The 16,020-nt window shown below is 38.2% G+C and overlaps 1 protein-coding gene across 6 annotated transcripts in view; it reads left to right on the forward strand.

Moving 5' to 3' along the window:
- The window catches only part of SCEL (sciellin), a 103,649-nt gene that overhangs the window by 18,795 nt on the left and 68,834 nt on the right, over window positions 1-16,020 (forward strand). For all 6 annotated transcript variants that reach the window (XM_058548337.1, XM_058548341.1, XM_058548340.1 and 3 more), the window contains 5 exons: window positions 3,053-3,121; window positions 7,792-7,860; window positions 8,455-8,493; window positions 9,598-9,678; window positions 11,898-11,963. In XM_058548337.1, coding sequence (XP_058404320.1) covers window positions 3,053-3,121; window positions 7,792-7,860; window positions 8,455-8,493; window positions 9,598-9,678; window positions 11,898-11,963 — 324 coding nt within the window. The remainder of the gene's footprint in view (window positions 1-3,052; window positions 3,122-7,791; window positions 7,861-8,454; window positions 8,494-9,597; window positions 9,679-11,897; window positions 11,964-16,020) is intronic.

Raw genomic sequence — 16,020 nt, forward strand, 5'->3', positions numbered from 1 at the left:
AGAAGAACCTAATTCTTTATCAGATGCAGGTTTTATTGGGTCTAGTAGCCTATGTGTCACCAAGAGGTACTTAGTAAAGGAGTGTGGTTGTCTTTCTTTGTGTGGACTTTCAAAAGTTAAGTAGACACCTTGAATATGTCTATTTTAGAAACTTTTATCTGTGAATTTCTCGAAACCCTTTTAAACCTGTTCATAATTTTGACGTGTTCTAAGGATCCTGAGCTTACAGCCCTCTACCCAAAGTATCCAATTGGTTTTGTGGTTCTTAACCTTAGTTCCTCCCATTGACTGTTCTGTGATTCGGCCGACTCCACCTGTGCCCTCTCCTTGGTCTTCAAGATTTTGAAGATTACAGCCTTGTTCTCAGTTGGCCTTCATCTCACCCAACAAAGGGATCCTGATCTTTGAGTCCAGCCACCAGTGGAAATTGCTCCTTCATTTTATTTGCCTTTCTCTGGAACTATTAACGAAATAAACATAGTTGTTTTGAACTGTGACTGGGAAAACTAAGCTTTATATTCTTAGTATATTTCAGGATAGCAGAAGCTTAATGCCTTCTGTGCTTATTTTGTATTTTAAGCTATATTGGTTTTCTGAACCCTTCCTGTTGGTGGACAGCATTTTAGCTAAAGCAGCACACTGAGCTTTTATCTTCAGTAACAAAAATCTATAGGCCCAAGACATTTTCACCTCGACCTGTAACTAGTGACTCAATCTACATCTTCCCAAAAGGGTGGTGTGGATTATTTTTCTCCTTGCATTTGCTCAAATGGATGCCCACTTGGCACTTTTCTTCCCTTTTGCAGAGGCTGTATCCACTTTGAGGTTCACTCAACACCACTTTGGAGCACCTGCTATGCGCTGACATTGTCCTAGGTGCTGGGAATACAAAGATGCATAAGACACAATCCGTGACTTTAAGGAGCTCTCACATTCATGAAAAGAGATGGGTCCATAAAGTAAAGCACTAGCATTTACCATGGAAAGTGCTATTGTAGAAGTATGTGACAGTGCTCTGAAAATAGAGAGAATAACTCTGCCTGAATAAATCAGAGACCTCACCAAGGAAGTGGCCTTTGGTGTTAGTGCTACTGCTTGAAGGATGAAGAAGAAAGGTTTTCAAATGAGAAAGCACGGCTGGTGGGCATGGAGCAGGGAAAGAAGCATTTCCTGCAGAAGTGACAATATGTGCAAAGAGCTCTGCATAAGCAGAGACTAAAAAAAAAGGAAAAGAAAGCTAAATAATATATTCTCATCACCTTAAATGACAGCTTCAGATTATGCATAAACTAAGACATTTTGCTACGTACTTCCTCTGCCAGATCATTGAAATGTGTCAAATAAGGCTGATAGCACAAACATGTGCAGAGATGCCTGCTGTGAGCTAGATGCTGGCCTAAGGACTGGGAACAAAACAAAGTCCCTGCTTTCATAGAACTTGCATCCTAGTTGAAGGGGGCGGTGGGGGGTGGGGTGGGGACTGAAAATAAATAAACACAATATAATGTGTCGTGTTGCCATAAGTGCTAGGAAGAATAAGCCAACTCATGAGAAGTAAAGTGATGGTGCGTGTGAAGAGGCTGTTTTAGGGAAGGGGGTCAGATGGCCTCACCTGTTTGCATTCACCCATTACACATGGTGGTGAACCATACCATGATTTCACTCCAAGTTTCCTTAAAAACTTGGATAATTGCGTTAAGCATTTTTCATTACTTTTTTTTTTTTTTCTCTTTTTTGCCTTCACTGACACTATTCCCTCTACTTCTGTTTGAAAATGTTCACATCTGTTTATCCTCCATGGCCCAGCTCAAGCTGCACTTCATCCATAAAGCCTTCTCTGATTCCTACCTCTGGAAATAAGCTTTCTCAACTTAGAACTTTCTTGCACTTTACCTGAACCTCTTTTACGACACTGGCCGCTTTCTACCTTTGGGTATATGTATCTAACTTGTCCCTCTAGTTCTGTGTGTGTAGAATCCATAGTTATTTCATTCTTGACTTCCTTATAGTCATCGCACAGTGCATTATGTATTGCTTACCTCCAAATATTTGCTTAATAAAAATTTACTACATCAAGTGAAAAATTAAATCTTATATATACTATTTTAGTACTTTTACTGATTCAATACATTTGATCTGTCAGCTTCAAATGATGCTTTGAAATGCAAACACAGTAAATCATGGTATAGTTCCTCAAAGAGCTTGCTTTCCCTCTATCGTGGGCTTATATGAGGCATTAAACAGGATTGTTTTTGCTGATATATGTCTGATCAAGATATTTCCGCCGCTTTGATGATCATGATTCCTGCTGTTGTCTTCTATTCTCTCTTTCCTTATTTCGATGTCTTCTTCCCTTTCCTCTTTTTTCTGCATATCTATTTTCCTCTACTCTCTCTGTCTCTGTCTCTCCTTTCTCTCCTTCTCCCTATCTCCTCTCTCTTCTCTTTTTCTTCCCACATCTATCCTTTCTCTCTTCTCCTACTGTCTTCTTTTCAATTGTTTCCAACTTTTCTTGTTTCTCTTTTCCTTTCTTTCTTCCCTCTTCCTCCCTCTCTTCTGCCAGCAAGTTCTGGTCTTTCAACCCTGTCCACGGTGCTGAACTTTAAGTAAAGCAGTTTGTATTTAGCCTGTTATGCTAGCTTATGGTGCTGCTGAAACTCTGCAAACAAGACATAGCTGATTACAAAGGATTGAGTTCCTATTATGTAAAAGTCAACAACATTGACAGGAGTACATATTAGTTATTAACCATTTTACATGTTGTGTTTCGTTGTTTTACATATCCTTATCCCCAATTTGAATATGTTGCATTGTAGTTAGAAATAATTAGACCTAGAGAAGGATTCCTTTATTAGCACGGGGAATTGGGTTTGCCATAATTTATTCTATCCAAGGCAAAACTTTGGAATATTTGGGTACTAAAATCTGTCTTTTCTTGATAACATGTATATCTCCTACCTGAATAGGCCAAAGTTTTACCAAATGCATGATAGATATTATAAAATTTTTTTTGTAATCTTTTTGATCTTTCTGTAATTATTATTTGCTACAGGAAAGCAAATGAGAGAGATGTGCCAAAAGCCACAATTAGTCGGTACAGATCTGATGACACTTTGGACAGGTAAGGTGTTTTTGAACCGTGTAAGCGGAATTCATGACATATGTTAAATCCCATTTCTTATAAAGCATGAAGTATTTAAATGTTTACCAAAGTAAGCTTTGAACCATTAATATTTTATCCCCAGGGACAGAAGGGCTAGAAGGACTGAATTATCTTCTTCAAAACTCATAAAATCTTGATCAGATATACTATTTTTCTAAAATCCTGCTAATAGTAGATTGATATAAAAAATTCTGAAGAAATTGGTTTGAGTATAGGTAGAGTGGGCACTGCATGGAATCTGTTCAATTTGAAATGGAGAATATATTTATTTGGGGGCATGTAAGTAGTCGGTCCTTGTTTTAACTTTTGGTACTTCCACCCTGATGGTGGAGAAACAGCAGTTTCTGTACAACTACTTTCTGGAGAGACTGGGAATTTTTAATACAATACTTTTGATCTACTCTAGGATAAAGACATTAGCTCTTTACCTTAGAAAGTGAAACTGCTCTTTCAGCAACGGAATCACCATATGGCTCAAAGAATGAGTCCATTAAGTTGTGCCTGCTGTTAGTTCCCTCTTACTCAGAGGGAAAGGGCTCATCTCTATAGAGAAAAGTGACAATGTCTCTTCAGGTGGATATGTACATGCCACAAATCACATTTTTGTTTTATATTTGGTAGAGATTCTTAGCTTAAGCAAAGAGCAAAGTTAACATTTTTCATTGGAGTCTAGACACAATGGACACCTGAGGCCATTGATAGTTGAGGTCATTCCCTGTAGCTAAAGATGTCCTGCTGGTGTAGACAAACATGCCACCTGCTGCATTTTAAGCAGTTATGCTGACACTTATGGAATCTAATAGATTCTGTATTCAGACTGTGCCAATGTTAATTAATACAGCAAATGTGTATCCTTCTGCACACTTTATAGGTTTTCAAGTCAGTCTACCTAACAAAGGACAAGCAACACCAACATCCCTAAGGAGCTGGCCTCACTCTTGTAATTAAAGCCTTGAGAAAAATGAGTTTGTAGAACTATACGTGCCAGATCTCATCTCCACGGCAGTGTGTGGAGAGAGGAGTCAGAGTACCTCTGTTTATTCACCCTGGCTTCGCAGGCTGTCCTATTGCACCATTAACTGAAGACGGAAACACTATCTCTAAGAATGTGGGAGACCTAATCTTTTGTGGGCTGAGTGTCTGAAAGTTTCTACCAAGTCAGTCAAGAAAGAGCCTTGGAACATTGGCAGTGGACTAGACTGGACCTCACAGACAAACTAGTTGAGTCATTCTCAGCCTTGGCTGCAAATTGGAATCACAGAGTGAACTTTAAAACTTTGCTAGTAACTTGATCCCACCACTTCTCACCTCTCCAAATCTTGATTTAATTAGTCTGAGGTGGGACTCAGGTATATATATACATATATTTTTTTTGGTGAGGAAGATTAGCCCTGAGCTAACATCTGTGCTAGTCTTCCTCTATTTTCTGTGTGGGATGCCTCCTCAGCATGGCTGATGACTGGAGTAGGTCTGTGTCTGGGATCCGAACAGCGGCTGAAGCGTAGTACTCGGAACTTGAACCGCTCTGCCACCGGGCCGGCCCCAGAGGCTCAGGCATTTTTAAAGCTTAGGAAGTGATTCTAAGATGAAGCCAAAATTCAGAGCTACCAATCTAGCCCAAACTCTTCATTTTATACACTAGAAAATGAGATCAGAGATTACGTGTTTTATTTCCATGGAGATTTATGGCATGTTTGGAAGAAGTATCCTGGTCAACTCATTCCCCAGAGAGTGCTATCTCCCAACAGTAAGCTACATCTCTCTAAGTGTGGAAATAGATGTGAGGGAGAGAACACTGGGGTCAGTGAAGAAAGGCAAGTCCTGTTAGCAGGAGTCAGACTTCTGTAACACAGGCCACTCCGAATGAGAGGTGTGAAATAATTTTAGAAGGAAGATGATCAAGTACATCTGGTGCATATCAATAATAATGCATTTATTTTAAATGAGAAAAGTACTGAGTTTACATTTAAAGAGTTCACTTTAAAAATATACGTATGTAGGTAAAAATACGAGATGTTCTAAAGGGACATAAGGTAAATAGTAGTGTATGCAGCATGCGGTGCAATATGGCCCAAATCTTGAGGGTGGTTTAATGACCAATGTGGAAAATCTAGGTTAGGGAGACCTCTAGTGTTCTGCGGCGGAAGTGCAACATTTCCTTTGGTTCTTTTGATCGTATTGCTAATGATAGTGTTGGGGTATTTCCTGTCTCCAAGACTGACTCCTATTGAAACAATCTATTTCATATTACAAGTTGGCAAAAACTTAATTTCCAAGAGAAGTTCAAAGTTAATCTCACTAAGTAATAAGAAATTGGCATATGTATTGGAATGGTGGTTTAGTTTTCTCCGTTATTATTCATAGACTGATACCCCTAGTGGCAGGGAAGAGAAAGTGGAGGGGAAGAATAATAAACGAAGGAAGACATGTTGACCTAACATATGAGAGTTGGAACAATCACATTGCAGAATCAGGTGTATGACATTGATGCCTACTGGAAAGACTTTGGAAATAGACTACTTCCCAGTTGTGTGGCCAAGAGAAAGTCATCCACCTTCTCTGAGATGCCATTTCTTCATCTATAAAATGAAAATAATCATGCCTGCCTTGTAGAAGTGTTCTGAAGAGTAGAGGAAAATGTATAAAATGAAAGGCAAAGATTAGTAGGTAGCCATTTTTATTATTACCTACAGTCAGTATTGCCTATACAGATTTACACTGTAGAATTTTGATTAACTGCATTTAATCGTACCATCAGAACTCGCCTTTATTTACACCTTGAGAATGTTTGATATTAAGATTCTACTTGCTTTAGACAGATTGTTGTTTTCAGGGTACCAGAGTAGCAATTTCCCAAGATTACGTTTATCTTATATGAGGATCTGATAGACAGCTATAGAATCTGGATAGAGTTGTCAAGGAACATTTAAGATTTAAGATTTAGGATTACCTGATATCTTATGGTATCCACACTGGTTTACTGCAGAGCCCTTTAAATACAAACATTTCAGAGGCTCCGTAGCAGTCAGTGCAGGGGACATATTCAGTCTTTGGCCTGATGATCACTTTAGACAGGAATTTTTTGTACATGGATTCGAGGATTCTGTGCAAGTCAGTGCCTGTATTATGAACAGTCTGTTGAGAATGGGGAGCTCTGAGGATTCCAACCTTCCTTCCTTTTTACATTCAAGAGTTATCAGTTTGTGGCAGTATGTACCAAAAGCAGAAACTGTGTTTGGGGTTGACTCATAGAATTTTGAGTATTATATCTAAATAACTTATTAGAGTTATTTACCCAATATTTTAGTTACACATGTCAAAATAACATCTAGGAATTGAAATTATTTTAAACTTACAACAATTAAGTCATATCTTTTCCCACATGAATTTTTTTTAGAGTGAGGCAGAGTTAGTGTCCATCTTCCCAGAAATGGTTTATATAAAGCCCTGTACTAAAGTTGATGGTTAAAGTGAAAGTTTAGAGAAAGTGATAGTAGATCCATAGTGGGGGATCAACAGAAGAGTCTTGCTGACCTTTTGTTTTCCTGAACCTAACTTTGCTACATCCTAGTTTTGTGCAAGCCTGAAGAATGCTCCAGAAGACAGCCCCACATCTCAGGAGAACCTTCCTATATGGTGTAGGGAGGAAAAGGAAGGAATAGGGGCTGTAGCCATGAGATTCTGCTAATGGCGTGGAGACTACAGGATTCCTAATTTTCTTTCCTGACCCAAGGGACAGACAAACACACATTTTCCAGACCTACCCTCCTTGAGGAGACCTGAGATTAGAGGAATTAAAACTTCTGATGGCCAGTAGGACCTATTAACTAAATGTGTTAGTCAAAGTAAACTAATTTGCCAGGGTAGACTAACTCTTTTAACAAGTTCTCTCTGTAGTTCCCAAATCTCTGTGGTTTAGCATAACAGAAGATTATTGCTTGCTCTCATCTGAGTCCAATGTGATTGGCTGAAGGAGTAGGGGACATCTGTGCTCCATGAAGTGACTAGGGATCTAAGTTCTTTCCGTGTTTGAGTGCTTCCATCTTCAACCCATGAGTAGCAAAGCTATAGCAGAAGGGGAAGAAAGAGCATGGAGGATCACGAAAGAGGTCTTATGATGGGTCTGGAAGTGGCAAACAATATTTCTGCCTATATTCTTCAATCTAGAACTCAGTCACATGGTCCCAACTTAATTGCAGTGAAGATTGGGAAATGTGGTCTTCCTGTGTGCTCAGAAGGAAAATAAAATGAGTTTGGCAAACGTATAGCATTTTCTATGCTACAAAACATTTAAAGAAATACTTAAGTCTTCCATTGATGCCTTTTACTGACATAAGAAGTACTGTCATTGACTAGATATTATTAAACAATAATGATTATAAAATAGTTAATGAATTAAATGCTCAGTGAGTCAGAAAGGCAAGTAGAAAATCATCAAAATAACCTCATAAATAGATTTTTTCATAAGTAGTTTTTTCTATTGTAAAATTTTCTAAAATGTAACACCTGAAAAATTCTCTTTACTAGAGAGAGATTATGTTGTGAAGTTGTTCTAGCATGAAAGAGGTCTGAAAGGAGTTTAATAATCTAAATGTTCATTTAGACTTTTGTCTTGTTTCTTTATAAAGGATCTCAGACAGAAATGATGCCACTAAAACATATAAGGCCAATACCTTGGATAACCGACTAACCAATAGGTACCAGTATCTACTGACTTTGGGAATGGCTCAAGTATAATATTTTTCTAAGCATTACTTATTTACTTACAGTTCTTCAGTCCTACTTAATATCTTTCTGTAAATTCTTATCTTCTATTTTTTTAACATGAAAATTCTGGGAAAAAAGCCTTTACTCCTGCTCAAGATTAGAGAAAAATAAAACCCTGTTGCCTGGCTTAAAAATCAAGAGAGCTCATTGCTTCAGGCCATCATTCTTGTCACATTTATGTTTCTGTTTAAGTTATCCTGGGGGCAAGATTATGAAATACATGTAAATGCCAATTTTACATTTCTGTTGCTAAAGAAAATTACTGAACCCAACAGATAAAAACATTGGACTTAAATGATACTGAATTTTCTAAAGGAAAAAAATTTCCTTTAGAATCTGGTATAAGAGATAAAAAGGTCATAAAATCATCTTATCAAATTTATTCAAATATGGATGCTTTCATTTTCTCAAATAATGTCTAACTTTTCATTATAATAACTCTAAATCCAGGGACAATTGTAAATTGATGCAAGTATAAATCCTTTGTTGCTGCTCAAACTTTTCCCTTTTTTTTTCCTTACCAGAAACGGGTCCACATTTAGATCACCGGAAGTAACAAAGAAGTATGTACTTTTCTAACTGAAGTCAAGTTTTAAGAATAAAGTGTATTTGTTCGTATGTGTTTAAGAAAAACCAGGGTATACCTCCCTCAGGCCAAAGTTTATTGTAACATAGCTAAGCACCTATCGCTTAGGCAGAGTTGAGCGGTAGAAATACCGAAATGGTCCTCAAAGCTTCAAATATTTACTCTCTGGACTAGAACAGAAAAAGTTTGCTGACGTCTGCTCTCACCAAACACCAAAACTTGTCATTCTTCTTTCCATTTCTTTTTTTTAAAATCTAGATTCTTTATTGTTTTCCCACAAAACTTTTTAAATTTTTCCTACTCCTATGGCAACTCTTCCTTCCCCTCCATTTTGCTTACCTCCCAAAACACCATCACATTTACAACACAATTGAGCCGTGAAATCATTAGGTTAGGCTCTGCTGACAATCTATTTAGATGAGATATATTTTCCCTGGAATGTACTATTGGAGGTTACTAATAGTCCAAACTTGGTAAGTTTTTGAAAACTTAATTAGTTTTTAAATTTGTATTTACAAGTAAAATAATTTTCACACTGGGCTACACCTCTTACTAGTTGAAACAGGCCTGGATCACTTCCATTTTTGTGAGGGTCTGTGTATATTTATAAATACTAACGATTTAAAATGGTGTGATTTTTAAACATTTTCTTCAACAAGTTAATGCTTTTAATACAAAAAACATGCAATATAATTCTGTTAGTCGCAAAATAATTACAGGATTAATATACATATGTATAAGTGCATACATATGTATATATGTATTTACGTACTCATGTATATAAACCCATAGGACATCTGAATTGAATGGTCTGGATTTCAGACACACAATTACTATCATATAATGAATGATTTCTTCAATTAATTCCTTCAATTTTAGTTACTTAGCTGAGAGCCTGATAATTTACAAAATGAGTAAACTAAGGAGGAACTTTTTCTTTTTGTTCTTTGTTCTTCAAGTGAAAAACTGTGTGGAGATGGAGTGCAGGTGGGGTATGAGTAGATTATAAGACCTTTCAAAGGTAAGCTAGAATGAAAAAGTTTCAGGAATGTGATCATTTGCTGTTCTTGTCATTAAACAGGCAGCCCGGAGGTTTGTTGATTGCAAACACCGCCAGCAACCCAGCTTCTCCCTCTGCGGCTACTCCTGTAAAGAAAAAGAGGTGTGGTGGGCTCCTTGTGTCTGCCTCTTGCTCATATTCTGTCAAGGACTGTTCTTTACTTTCTGAACCAGCTTGTTGACCAAGGCCCCCAGGTGGCGTTAAAAAGTTGCTCTGCCCTTCCTCCTTGTTCCTTCCTCCACTTCCCAGGGATCCAGCACCTACTGGATTTCTTTGTCCTCAAACTTCACTCCTTTTTTCTGCTAATCTCTTTTTCAAATATGTGATCTTTTCTCCAGTTCCCTCAGGGTCTTGAATATCTAGACTTTTGGGTTTTTTTTTTTTTTTTTTGGTGAGGAAGATTGACCCTGAGCTAACATCTGTTGTCAATCTTCCTCTTTTTGCTTGAGGAACATTGTTGCTGAGCTAACACCTGTGCCCATCTTCCTCTATTATTTTGTATGTGGGACACCACCACAGCATGGCTTGATTAGCGGTGTGTACGTCTGTACCCGGGGTCCGAACCCACGAACTCTGGGCCGCTGAAGCGGAGCATGTGAACTTAACCACTATACCACCAGGCCGGCCCCTCTAGATAATGTTTGTGATGATAGAGCTCAAATGTTGAAGGGGCGAGCTACTTCAGGTAACACCTTTTAATAGAGTCCTACGACAGAGAATGCCTTACCCTGAAATCATGACTGTGGTGTGGCTGTATGTTGCCACGCCCCTGAAACCAGCCCGAATCATGACCGCCTCCTCTGCTCTGCAAGTTGGGTTGACCCTCCTTCCAAATATAGAGTCAAAGGCTCCATCTGGAGACATCTCTCCATGTTTGTGTGATTATTGCCACCTCCTCTGACTTTCCCTGCGTGGCCTCCCACATTCTGCCTGTGCTGAGTTCCATTTATCTAGTAGGTGTGGAGGAGAAGCTAGACCTGTGGTGGCAGAATATACTTCATGAGACAGAATGTGATGGTAGAAGCGATTTTTGCATGTTGAAGAGAACACAGTGCTAGTGAATCATGATGCTTATGGAAAACAAGCAGTTGTGAACCTCAGTACTTTTTAAATTTTCTTATTTTCTTTGCCTGCACCTAGGACCAAGCCTGGTATAGGGTAGGTGCTCAGTATTTGTTGATGGACTGGCTGACTGCCATGGCGCTGCCGTAGCCCTCCTGGAGAGAAACGGCTGATTCTCTTTTTCCTGTGGTTGGAATTCCATTTGTATCCACAGTCTCAGAAATGTGATCACCTTTCTCTTAGACCCAAATTTCATATCCCCCTGACCCTTTGTCTGTTAGAAACAGATTCCTAAGGTTGGAAGGGAAATTGAATGTCAGTTAGTTCAATCTCCTACCAGTGCAAGAATCTTTCATTTGATAGGTTGGGCTTAATTCAGGACCATTGAAACCCGCAATGAGACTCTCACTTTTGTGGTGTACCTTTCACTAGCTCTCATGGATGGCATCGACTACTTACGCTGAGTTGAAATCTGCTTTGATCTACCCCCATCTCATCTTAGTTCAGTTCTGTGGTGGCTCGGAGAATACCTGCTTCAAGAATTTAAAGCCAGCTCTCCTGTCCTCCTTATCCCAGCTTTTCCTTCTCTAGGCTACGTCACTCTCCTCTGAACATCTTCATATTGGGTTCATATCTTAGTCTTTTCGACAGTGCCCTTAGTTATCTCTACCAATTAAAATTATACCCTAGTAATGTGAAGATATCTTTCCAATTGAATATATATGTATTTGTATATATACATATATATAAAACTGAGATTAGCATTGCTGTGGTGTTCATTTATGTTTTTAATGTTCTTACTTGTCAGAGTTTTCTAACCCACAGTTTTTTAAAGCCGTATTTTGAATAGAGCATAAGCTTGTTGTTATTTTTCTTATGAAATATTTCAGACATGCAGAAAAAATAGAAAGAAAAAGAGGTATGTTGATGATAAACACCCATGAACCTAGTATTTACATTTTACAAATGTTATTTTCCAGATTTCCTTCAGATTTCTTTGTAAGGAAATGTCTACATTGTTTAGTGTCAAAGGAAATGGGAAAAGGAATTTACTTGGGGGAGCAGATAGCCTGCAATATATAGCAGTTACTTCCTATGGCATTTATGAAATAGCTTTCATTTTATTTCTGAGGCCTTATAGAAAAGTCATCTCATTGCCTTTTTAACTGTCCAACTATTTTCAGCTTTTCCTGCCTGACATGTGGGTGGGATCAGGCCTTTCAAGCACCATGGTTATAACTGATGTCATTTCTTAACAGACAGTCCTGGTTCCCACCCCCCCCTCCAGGTTATAAGGCCACTCTAAGCACAGGAGCAAACAGAAGGTAAGGGAAACGTGTCAGATGCAATTGCTATGTAACTTGTTGAAAGAATGTGTTGGATACTGACGAAGTATAATTGTGGATGCTTTGGAAGAAATTGGCGGCAAGTTGGTGAACTCTGAGCATTGAACAAGACAGTGCCCAGTGGGAGTGAGGTCAGGGTACCAGTGCCCCTGGTGGGAAACCTGACAAGTTGCGAGGAGTCAGTAACTAGCTGTATTAGTTTCCTAGGGGCTGCCGTAACGACGTACCACAAATTGGGTGGCTTAACAGAAATCTATTGCCTCGCAGTTCCAGAGGCTTTAAGTCCAAGATCAAGGTATCAGCAGAGTTGGTTCCTTCTGAGGACTGTGAGAGAGGATCTGTTCCCTGCTCTCCTCTAGCTTGTGGTGGTTTCCCGGCAGTCTTCGGCATTAACGAGTTTGTATAAGCACCGTCCCAATCTCTGCTTCCATCTTTACATGGCTTTCTCCCTGTGTGCATGTTTGTGTCCAAAGTTCTGGTCTTGTAAGGACACCAATCATATTGGATTGGGGTACATCCTACTCCAGTATGACATCATCCTAACTTAACTGATTACATCTGCAATGACCCTATTTCCAAATAAGCTCACATTCTGAAGCACTGTGAGTTAGGACTTCAACATATGAGTTGGGGGGACATAGTTGAATCTATAAGCGTGGTAGAGGATAGAATGGAGTCAAACAGCGGACGGGGCTCCAATGTGAGCTCCTGGCGCTCAGCTGCTTGCAGGCTGTGATGAGCCCAGAGGACTGGGTGGGGTATGTGTGGCAAGTTTCTGGCAAGCGTCAAGTGATAGGTGGGTGTTTGCTACTTTTACTTTTTGTTTGGAGCAATAATCATAACTAAAATTATAGACCATGCAGAGGACACCTTGTTCTACCATTTCCATGCTAGGAATGTCAACAATAAATTAATTTAATAAATGTTTAATAAGTGATACTGTGTGCCAGATATTTTTCTGGGATCTTGGGATATATCAGTGGACAAAACGTGGAGCCTTATTCTAGCTTTCAAAGAAGCAGACACAAGTGGAGAACTCCACTAATCTGTGTCACTTACACGTGAAGAAAAATAGGTCTCTGATTGGGTTTTGCTTTAGGGTGTCCAAAATTGTTTTCAAGTCACCAACGTTTAGAATATCTTCACCAAATATTTCCATGTTTCAATGGTCCTTATTTTCCCAATTCAGCAATTGGAAAAGAAAGTTATTAAATGGTGTGCTTGTTTAATATGAGATTGTTTTTATTTCCTAATATTTTCATCTGCTGTGCAGGCTTTTATATCTCTGTAATTTCTAACTAATGGAAATATTTGGAAATAAATATCTTCTATTATAACTTAGGTTGGGTCTTAAGGATGTAAATAAACTTTAGTTGACCAATAGACACAAAGAGATCAAGTTGCTTTTTCCACACCTGTTGTTGTATCTGTATATACATGTGTGTATTTATATATGTACAGATATATATTATTTATATATGTTGTATATTATTTATATATGTATATAGTTATACACCATCTGTTAAAATGTTTTTTTTTAACCTGCTCATTTATAGATGACTTCCTATTATATGAACCGCCAAGTATGGATTATGTTTCTAGTTTAAAACCTTCTTTCCCCTCAGGCTGTGTTAAGATATTTCTTTATGAGTGATACCTTTCATGGAGCTACCTAAATGGGGAAAATATTGACTAGGAGTTTTTCTAGTTACTATTGTTTCCTGAGTATTGTGCTATCTATCCAATTCTGTCTTGATAGACAATAACTGGTGCTTAGAAATACTTATGAGTTATTTCCAAAATAGCTTCTTATTTTTGTCTTCTATTCATTATTCCAATATTAATGTAAATTATCATTATAATAAGCAACTGGTTATATAACTGTGTAAAAATATGGAAGGATTATTCATGAGTTACCGTTTCATGCTTTCAATGCTGGTTTAGCTTATGGCTCTCTGCACAGAACTGACAGTGCTTGGCTATATGCCCTTACAATTTATGCATCACTGGACGTGATTTACATGGAGGATAAAATGAGTTACAATGCTGCTATTTCTGATTCCTGGATCAGATTCACCGCACCGGAACTAAAAAAAAGAGAAGATTGTTGGACTAGGTTGATCAATTTAGATATCCATTCCTTTTTTAGAGTCACAGATATATTAATATGATGGCTAAACTGAAAGACTTCTCTTTGAGGATCAGAGCTAATGTCATGCCAAGTTTTCAGGGGAAGGAGAGAATAATAACAATGTAGCAATGCCTTTGATTTCTGAAGTGCTTTTCTTTGGAAGAGCTCAAAGTACAGCTTCTGTTTCTCACCTTTAATTCCAGTGCATTCCCAGAAATAGCCTTTTTAATAAAAACTGAAAAATAGAAGCAATTATTAAATGATGAAAGGAAGCAAAGTCTTCAAAAAGAGATCTTTGTCCCCAGAAAAACACAAAGAAAATGAAAATAGGTCAAAAACAGATAAAAATGAGGGACTCTGATTTTTAATGGTAGCTAATACCTCCATGCTAGCCTTATTTCCCTTCATCCTTCACTTACACACTGGTGTCCTTCTCTCTCCCCTCCTATCTTCTGCAAATGAATTCCCCGTTAATACTGACACTCTCACTCCCTTTTCTGTTCTTCATTTTTTTGAAGTTTCATTTTTTCCATCACCTAATCTTTCCTGGAGATGTCATTTCTCCCACATACTCCCGTCTGTGCAGCACATTTGAAAAGAACATCAGACTTCCTAATTATTACAGGAATGAGTCCTTTTCCTGAACATTTTTTCCCTTTGACCTCTTTGTGGTTTTGACATCGTGCATCACCCCATCCCTCAGTTGTTCCTTTCTTGAATTATATAGTGTGCAATAATCAAACTTAGTTGTGTTTGGATTGAAAACCTGTGTTGGTGTTGTATTTGGATTAAAATCTGTTACAGACATGAGGTAAGCTGCACCCAAAGGGTCTCAAGTTTTTTTTTTATCAACAGAAGAACCAATGATGTCACACCTTTATCTATATTTATATGTATGTCTATACCTATGACTATATGTCTACGTCTATATTTATTTCTATATCTATATCTACATGTAATTCTCTATATATAATTAACATAAGGCTGGTGAGTTTAATTAGAGCTTAAATGAGAAAATTTAATTTTCTAAAATAATCATATTTTATAGCTAAAGAAAAAAGCAATTTCTTAAAACAAGTATCATTTTTTGTGTGTGTGAGGAAGATCAGCTCTGTGCTAACATCTGCCAATCCTCCTCTTTTTTGCTGAGGAAGACTGGTCCAGGGCTAACATCCGTGCCCATCTTCCTCCACTTTATATGGGATGTCGCCACAGCATGGCTTGCCAAGCAGTGCGTCGGTGTGCGCCTGGGATCCGAACGGGCGAACCCCGTGCCACTGCAGCAGAGCGCGCACACTTAACCACTTGCACCACCGGGCCGGCCCCAAGACAAGTATCATTTTGTGCATGACATACATTAGTCTCAAAATGGGAGGGTTAAGACCTGCGTGATCAAACAAAATTTTGGAATTAAGAGTTGAATATCTTTGAAAGTCTCTTGCCCTCTTTTTGATAAAGCCAGATAAAGGAGAGGAACTGTAATTCATGATAGCATGACATAACATGTAAAGTTTTGAACTTAAATAAAATTTCTCTAGCTGATTTCCAAGGTTGCTCTTTGGTCATTGGGAGGTAAATGTTCTCTGACCTCCTCTTCCTTCTCTTGCTGAGAAGGGAAACAACCACATAGTGTTTTGAACGACCAACCTATGTCAACAAGATTCTTTCCTCTGAAGTATTCTTATCAAATGCCATCAGAACCTATAATTTCTTTTCATTTTAATCAAGACTGAATCATAATTTTAGCTTTATAATCTCTGTTCCTCATTGCATTCATCTGTCTTTTCCTCTCATTTCTCTGATCAAACCCCTGCTCACTGGTTTCCCCCCTTCTCCATGATCAGATGCCTTTCATCTTAAAAGAGCCTTCTAAAAATTAATAGCCTAGTCTTACAAATCCATTCA

Source organism: Diceros bicornis, chromosome 9, assembly GCF_020826845.1.
Source record: "Diceros bicornis minor isolate mBicDic1 chromosome 9, mDicBic1.mat.cur, whole genome shotgun sequence".
In the NCBI taxonomy this organism is placed as follows: Eukaryota; Metazoa; Chordata; class Mammalia; order Perissodactyla; family Rhinocerotidae; genus Diceros; species Diceros bicornis.